Below are 8,650 nucleotides of genomic sequence, written 5' to 3'. Positions count from 1 at the left end.
TGGATTAAAGAGGATTAAGATATTACCATAATTCCTTCTTTGAGTGATATGTATGCTTTATTTTTAACGGATGATGTGGAACGGAATTTTTTTGGATGCCTATACTTGCAAAAATCACGAAATTTTAAATGTATTAATTAATAATAATTAAATTAAACTTAAATAAAATTAAAATGTAAATAAATAAAAATTAATTAAATTAATACTATATTAATTAATTTTTTCTTATGATATTTTTGAAACACACATTCTCTACGTAATCGATGATAGCCACTCTGATGAAGAACGTTTGAAATTACCCTCGTAACGTATCGCATTTAATAAACATTGTTTCGTATTTTAACTCTTTTGTACTTGCATTTACTGAAAGTAATTTCTACTTTCTAATTATTAACTAAATAATAATTAAATTAAACTTAAATAAAATTAAAACGTAAATAAATAAAAATTAATTAAATTAATACTATATTAATTAATTTTTTCTTATGATATTTTGAAACACATTCTCTACGTAATCGATGATAGCCACCCTGATGAAGAACGTTTAAAATTACCCTCGAAACGTATCGCATTTAATAAACATTGTTTCTTATTTCAACTCTTTTGTACTTGCATTTACTGAAAGTAATTTAAAATTATGACACGGTTAATAAATAATTCTTTGTTTTTAAAAGGATCTGCAACTTAAATGATACAATTTACGTGGTACGAGCAGAATTTCAATTCTCATTTCCCTTTTCAATCCTCAAGTGTTTTCACCAATAGGGTTATTTCCCAACCAGCGTGGAATAACATTACACAGAATGCATAATTTGGGTAAATTGGAATATTTACTAAGCTGTTGAATTTATAAATGACAAATTCGCTGAGCTAATAGAAAATTCAAATAGAAAATTAAAGGAAAAAGAGATTAACTTGTGCATCTGGCTGAAATAAAAAGAAATCTTATTACTTTTATGGGGAAAAAAGTCTTTTCTGCTGTTTTGAGGGTGGATACAAAACCTTTTGGGAGATGCCAAATGAAATCATACAAATAGAGATTTACTATTTCACTCGCTCTTTTCTTATTAAACGTAAGTTGTTTAGTTTTTGTTTGCGTATTAATGAAGTTCGTGAATATTTAAGTAAACAAGGGAAATAAATTTTTTTTGTGCGACGAAGGAAGAAAAGAAAAAAATTGGCGCGTGCTGTGTTTTGTGATTTGCGCAGTTCGATGTGCAGCTATCAATTGATGTAAATCAATCAGAAATTCAGTAGACCTAGCGACATCCAATGCACTCTTGCATAAAGCCAGAGGTTGTGCAGGTTCTACTTTTACAAAGTTACTTCGGTATTGCACTATCTTAACGATTATTAAAACTGTTTTAAATCAAAGGACAGTACCAAGATATAATACACCTCACGTTCACAACGAGTTGCCAAAGTATTGAATCATAATTTTGTTCTATGGCTGATTATAGGTTAGTCGACACATACTGCCCTCTAGAGGGCAGTTTGTGTCGTCTGCATCTTTAGTATTTGTGAACAAAGTAGAGCACCCTCGATTGACACGTCTTTTGCCAGCAATTTGCTTTTACAATGACTTAATTATGCTCGGTGGCCCATAATCTCTTTCTCTTTACAGACTGCAACAAAACTTTCTACGGGGAGGTGAATGTACGCTATCCAATAAGGATCACCGGTCCCTTTCAGCGTTATCTCCCTTTTGTCTGCCTCATCACTTTTGTAGCAGCCGGAAGCGACTACGGGGACATCGTGGAATTGAGATTTCTATCATTTCAGATTGGGGCCCTCGATTTTGCACGGTAAGTGGTGCATATTTCAAACAAACTCCAATTTGATGCCCAACAATACATTTATCTAGTGGTTTCTATTATTTTTCACATTTATTATAGACAACGGAATGTATTAGGTCTGTTGCCAAACAAAACAAACGCGTGGCTTCAGGAATACCGCGTTTGAAGCCATTTTTAAAAATAAGTTTTAACCACTTTAAATTTATAATATTTAAAAATTCCAAATTTAAATTTCTGTGTCACCTTCTATACTTTCTCATAGCAATGGTGGTTTTTCTTCTGCTTGTAAATTTGTTCATATCCTGCCTGTTCCTAAAACAGTGACAAATCCTTTCCATCCAGTTATTTTTCCATTGCACTTCAATTCTTTCTCCAAAATAATGGAGAAATCCATCAACCGCTAACTCCTAAACTATGTTGAAACCTTCCATCTGCTCAATTATCGCGAATACAGATTCCATCTGTTTCGATCCATAGATGATAAACTGTTTTATGTTGCCCATCTTAGGACACATTGAAAGGAAACGTTTGGTGAAACTCAAACAGTTTCAAAGGCTTTCGATGGTCTTTGGCATAAAGGTCTTCTAAAGAAGCTTCCATCTTATGGTTTTCCAACTGTTTTTTGTAATTGGTTATCCAGCTTTCTCTCTGATTGCTCACTACAGGTGATGGTAGATGGCTGTCTTCTAACTTCTCCACTAAGCTGGTGTTCCACAAGGTTTTCCTCTTGTTTATTAAGGATTGTCATCCACTGACTGAAAATCCTATGCATAGTTTTGCTGATGACAGCACCTTGCATTCCATCTTCCAGTTTGAGAAACCTTGCCATGTACAAACAGCTTCAACTTCTTGAATATCCACGAACGATTCCTTAAGTGTGGATATCCAGTGGTAACCAGTCAATATCCTTTTACTGTCCAACTTCACTCATAGAACCAACTTTTCCTCTTCTTCATTCATTCCTCCAACTTCCTTCGCACATATTTCCTGAAAATTAAATTTTACAGAAGTTTAGGTCTAATGTCAACAAGTATATTCTTTTATCTTCACAACCTTGAACTCACACACGGTACTGAGTACTATAGGTTTTAATACCTTTTGTGTTTGGGATTTTCATAAAAAAAAAATAGCTTGGAAAATATGCGAGTAAAGACGGTAATTTTTCTTTTCTGAAATGTAATGAGAAAGCGAGTTAATTATTAACAAGGAAATGTGCCAGTAAATACGGTAATTGTTTTCTGAAATGTTGTATAACTGTATTACCGAGAGAGAGAGAGAGAGAGAGAGAGAGAGAGAGAGAGAGAGAGAGTAATGTGTATTGATTTTATTACAGCCTGTCCATTATGGCTGTTTGTTTCTGTGGAAGTGGAAACATCTGAAAACACATCCCAGTTCATTTATCCACGCAGGCATCTCGAGCTATTCCATCCCATCATGCCTCTGTGCGTTCACTGTTAACAGTCAGCCGAATCCGTTATATAATTTTGCGTGTTATTAACCATTTGTAACCACAACGAGTTTCCTAGGTACTCTAATTATATAATTAACCTAACGAGGAACTTGTCACATTGCTCATCACCAAGTTGCTATAGTAACGATTTATAGGGACTCGTCGGTTTGGCGTAGTCTAGGAAACTTGTCGCGTCTTCTCTTGATCACAATTCGTGCAGCAAATCAGAAATCAGACTTTCTGCGTTTGCGTTCCATCTCACTGGATGCAATTTCTGAATTCTTTATTTGAAGAAGGATTTTGAAAAGCATTCATTGAAACGTAAAGATGCGCTGAATTAATTAGTTTTGTTTGTGTAGGAGACAGCTTGGAAATTTAAATAACTTTTATTTATTTTTTTTTAGTGAAAGTTTAATCTAATTACAATTATTGTTGGCATAATTGCAGTATCGGGGACAGGTTAGGGCCGGCTTCATAGAATTGAGTTCCAGATACAACACTTTAGAAAAATTTTTCTTTGGATTTTTTAGATAATCTTAGGGTTTAATCCGTTAAGTTCTTTAATCCCTTTAAGGAAATGACAGATATTAATTTCTATGGCCCTCCTTTGGAGCCTTGGACTTTTGCGGTACGCCTGTGACATGCGCGTTGGGCTAACTTGTTCCCACTCGCCTAACGAACATAAATCCAGCATTATGGGTTAGATAACCTCTGTTATTTCTCTCTCGGCGATAAGTGCTAATGGAAGTCACCTGCGGAGTGCATTAGCCGTAGTGGATGACTGCGGACTGACGTGCTGACGGACAAAGGTCAACGCACATCCGCAGTACAGCCTTCAAATAATGTAGGTTTTAAAATATGCAAATCTTAAAAGAAGGTTTGATAGGAGACACATAATGAACAAAGTCAGATGAGGGTCAAAGGTCACACGATGGTCAAATAAATGCTAGAGGTCATGTGGCGACAAAATAAACGTCAAAGGTCATATGTGACAACAGAAGAAAAAGTAATTATATTGCGGAAGAAATGAAAGATCGTTTAGGGCAAAGGAGGAAAGGAGGCAAAGGAGGCAAAGGAATTCTTATGAAAGCCAAAGGGTCATATGAAGATCAGAGCCATCCTGAAGGTCAAAAGGTCACACGGAATAGTGTGACCTTTCGACCTTCATGGCTTATTTCGTTTATAATTGTCATATATTCAAAATAAATGTAAAAATTTCTAACTGCATTGAGCGCGTGCTATGAAACGACACTTGGGGCCGGCACCATGTTCGCCTTACCGTAGTTACGCCTCTGTATGAAATTCGAATGAAATGTCGAAGGTCATTAGAATATCACAATTATTCAGCAGTCTAAGTGACCTCTGATCATTTAAGATCGTTAAATTGTCGGAAAGGTCATGTAGGATAGACAGCATGAGTGCAAAGGTCATGCAGGACAGCGGATATGTTCAAAGGTCATTAGGAAAACCGAGAAATTCGTCATTAGGAGAACAGAAGAGTTAAGATAAAGGTTAAAAGGTCATATAGAGGCCGAATGAAATGTCACAGGACACAGCATAATAGCAGAGTATCATAAAGGTCAGAGGCCATATGAACGCCAAAAGAAGTCAAAGGTCATAATCCGTCACATGATGACGGGAGACTACAGAGGTCATGTAGGACAACAGAAGAATTTTGAGGTCGGTATTATAAAGGTCAGGGCCATATGAACGCCAAATAAAATGTCTAAGGTCCTAAAGTACTCTTCCGTCACATGACGATCGAAAATTACGTAGGACAATTGACGAATTTAGAGGTCATTATGATAACAGAAGCGTTCAAAGGTCAAGTAGGATTTTCAGAGACCGGTTGAGCAGCTCTTTGTCTTAACAAAAGCAACATCTTATCGTACGTGGAAACGGAATTTGTTTTACGGCATATCAGCGGCCACAATTCGTCTGATGTCAAAGGTTATGTCAAAAAGGACAAAAGGCATTAAGGAAACGGAATTGGCTAATGTGCAGAAGCATCCCTAATCACGCGGAGTCATTCTTTAAAAGCCAAAGGTTACGCATTTCAGAGGAGCCAAAGATCGCTTTGGAACAAATGTCAAAGGTCGGCAGGGAGTCAGAGGTCAAACGAGCGAGACGGAGATACGAATAATTTAAATATTGCATTTGAATGCGTGAGTGAGTGCCCGTGTTTTCTCCGAGAAACTGATTTCTTGTTTCGTTTGCAGGAACCAAACGCCGGTGTGCCAGAAGGGGTATCTGCAGATCACGGAGAGGCCGACCCGAGGCTATTCTGAAGGACGCAGCAGTAGCAGCTCCACGCTCCAAGACAACTCCCCTGTGCGAACGCAGCCATCGATTTCCAGCAACCCGAGGGACGTGAGCGAACCGTCGTTCGGTCATTTCTGCGGAGACATGATCGGCCGTAGCGTGACCTTCTTCTCCGTCGTCAGCAACGTCAGTCTGTTCGTGGTGGTGCCGAGCAGGGCGTCCATACCCAGCAGTTCGTTCAGTCTCTACCTGACCTACAAATTCCTACCGAGCAAGACCTCCCGGATACGCTTCGGGCCCGAAGACTCCCCCTTCTACACGGGGACCGTCACCCCCTACTCGTACTGCGATCGAGTTCTCGAGAACTGCGACAGGAGGAGGTGCAAGATCCGCTCGCCCAACTTCCCCGGCTTCTACCCCCGCAACATCACGTGCCACTTCCTCATCAGGCAGTCGCAGGGTCCGTCGACGAACCGCGAGGCCCAGATCGTGCTGCACCAGCGGAACGAGTACAAGATCTCCATCTACACGGGCAGCTCCACCACGGCCAGCTTCCCCCGGAGGATGCTCACCACGGACTGCTTCAGCGACGTGGTGCGAATCTTCGACGGGCCCAGCGTGAAGTCCCCGCTGCTGATGGAGTTCTGCGGGGCGGGGGCCTTGCCGGAGATCACGTCCAGCGGACCCGAGGTGCTCGTGCAGCTGTACAGCGCCCCCTACCAGCTGCTCTACAACTCCCACATTGAACTGGACGTCCACGTCCGGTTGGTGGACGCCAACGAGTTCCGGCTGGAGAACGGACGGTGCGTGTTCATGACGGACGGGTCACGGCAGAGACGCGGAGTCATCTACAGTCCTCGCCACACCGTTCCCCGCAACACCACGTGCACCTTCCACCTGACCGGGACGTCCCAGTACGACCGCATCTGGCTGTACTTCGTCTCGTTCTTCATCATGGAGAAGCCGCAGATGTACAGCGTCGAGACGTGTTCGGTGGGCAAGCTCGAGATCTACGACTCGCCCCCGACAGTGAGACACGTCGGAGGGGTCGCCAACGTCAGCTCCGTGGAACCCGCTTTCTGGTTCTGCGAGAAGTCGAGTCCTAGAATGTGTGTGCGCGCGGCCGACCACCCCAATTATCTTCCACTCCGTCCATGCGAGGTGCACTCGGAGAGTTACCTCTCTTCCGGTCCGGAAATGACGTTGAAGCATCGCTACTTCAGCAACTCGGAGGTCGTCAGTCTGAGCAGCTCTTTCGTGGCCCGCTTCGAGTTCGTCTACATGAAGCAGGAGGGGGTGGCGATCAACAACTCCGAGTGCGACCGCAGATTCGACAGTCGACTTCTGCCGAAGGGAAGGTTCTCCAGTTCGCGCAACGTCTTCTTGTACGGCCGAGGGGGCAGGGAGAACGTGTCGTGCATGTTCCACTTCGTGGGGCTGCCATCAGAAAGGGTGAAGATCACGCTCACCAAAGTGCGTCTCAAGACGGAGTTCTGTGCCCATTACTACGACCACGCGTTGCACCGCCACGGCTGCAACGTAACCTTCGACGCTTCCCGCAGGAGGGCGCTTCTGTACGCTGTGGAATTCTGGGAGGGACATTCGTCTCCTTTGGGATGCTTCTGCAACGTGTCTTCGGACATCTCGAGACCGCTCGTTCTGGAGTCCTTCGTGAGCAACGTCAAGGTCACCTTCGCTGTGACCGGGATGACCCCTTTCGAGGACTTCAATGACTTTGGATTCGAGGGGTTCTTCGAGTTCTTCAACACGTCTCTCTGTGATACGGGCTTGCAGAAGAAAACTGGACTCAGCGAAGGAGTGCTGATCTTTGGAGCGCCATCTGCCGTCAGAACGCTGGAACTACCGTTACGATGTCGATGGTTCGTGGAAGCGGGGCCCCATAAATACCTGTACATGAAGTTTCGGGGGTTGAACAGCTCCTCTGACTGTAAGTTTGGCAACAGGTTGGTTGTGTATCTGGAAACCCATTTGAAACCTGTAGCAAGCGCATGCGTGGACGATAGCTTAAACGAACAGGAATTCGATATATTTTCCATATCCTGGTACAACGAATCCCGCACCGAAAGGGGATGGAATCCCTACAGCCGGGATCGTTTGTTCATTGAGATTTTAGCCTCCCAACCGGGGATGTTTAGTGTACAATGGTTAGAAGTGACGAAACCTTTTATAAGAACCCATTCCGGACAGACCTTGAGAAACGTCAACTGTCTTTTCGAATGTCCCGAAATCAACGCCTGCATTGATCCCGAATTGTGGTGCGATGGAAGTACGCATTGTCCATCGGGTTACGACGAAGCCCCAGAACACTGTAAAAGATTCCCTACAATCTACGTCGCTGCTGGAGCAGCGGGGGGATTTGTCACCTTGGTGGTAGGCCTGGCCATCATCAAACATCTCTGCAGTCGAAGAGTGAAGTCAAAAAACGTGAGGCGGGTCCCAACAGAAGACTTTCAGATGGAAAGTCCAATCGCTTGACCACAAAACGATGTTAGCTACATACACACATTAAGTGCCTCCATGAAAATATATTTATTCTCAGTTACACGTGGACATGGTGGAGTTATTTTTCATGTTCCAATCAGTCACTGGCTCAATGTATATGATATTGTTATTTTTCCAAATCTCTGACCATGTGGGAAGTAAGTGGAGACACTCAAAACCAAAAGGTGGCTTTTTATATACGAACTCGATGGATTTATGGTTACTCGTGAGAAAGAAACTTCCCTTCTAACTAATTTATTTGTTATAAACTGGAATTCAAGGGGTTCTATGTAAACTCAGACCTGAAGACATGATGGTTTTTGAACATCTCATTTTCGATAATGTTGAAATAAATTTGTAAGTTTGTGGATTTTTCCTTGTGTATCATATATTTTGGACACTGAGTCAACACAAACATCACTTTTCGCATTGCCAAGCTGGTGGGTGTTGTTCCATCAACAACTGAACTGGTACGATTACATTGAGTTGCCATTTCATTAGGTACACTACCCTGTTCATTAAATATTGAAGTTATAAAACAGGAGGAGATGGCACAAGTATTGAGTCCATCCATAAAAAATCTTTATGGATCTTTTATGGTCCATCCACAAAAAGTGTTTATGGTCCATCTACAAAAAAT

General features: G+C 42.1%; 1 protein-coding gene across 1 annotated transcript; it reads left to right on the top strand.

Moving 5' to 3' along the window:
- The first annotated feature begins 1,482 nt into the window (after positions 1 to 1,482).
- On the top strand, positions 1,483 to 8,281 carry LOC150076752 (uncharacterized). Its single transcript, XM_090385606.1, has 2 exons — positions 1,483 to 1,805; positions 5,466 to 8,281. The coding sequence occupies exon 2, from the start codon at positions 5,653 to 5,655 to the stop codon at positions 8,002 to 8,004; it is 2,352 nt and encodes a 783-aa protein (XP_090241732.1). The 5' UTR covers positions 1,483 to 1,805; positions 5,466 to 5,652; the 3' UTR covers positions 8,005 to 8,281.
- The last annotated feature ends 369 nt before the right edge of the window (positions 8,282 to 8,650 follow it).

The sequence above is a fragment of the Mastigoproctus giganteus genome, chromosome 12 (genome assembly GCF_048544385.1).
Source record: "Mastigoproctus giganteus isolate SK-2022 chromosome 12, ASM4854438v1, whole genome shotgun sequence".
In the NCBI taxonomy this organism is placed as follows: Eukaryota; Metazoa; Arthropoda; class Arachnida; order Uropygi; family Thelyphonidae; genus Mastigoproctus; species Mastigoproctus giganteus.
The sequence above is the reverse complement of the archived record's forward strand: the minus strand, read 5'-3'. Positions and strand labels throughout refer to the sequence as shown.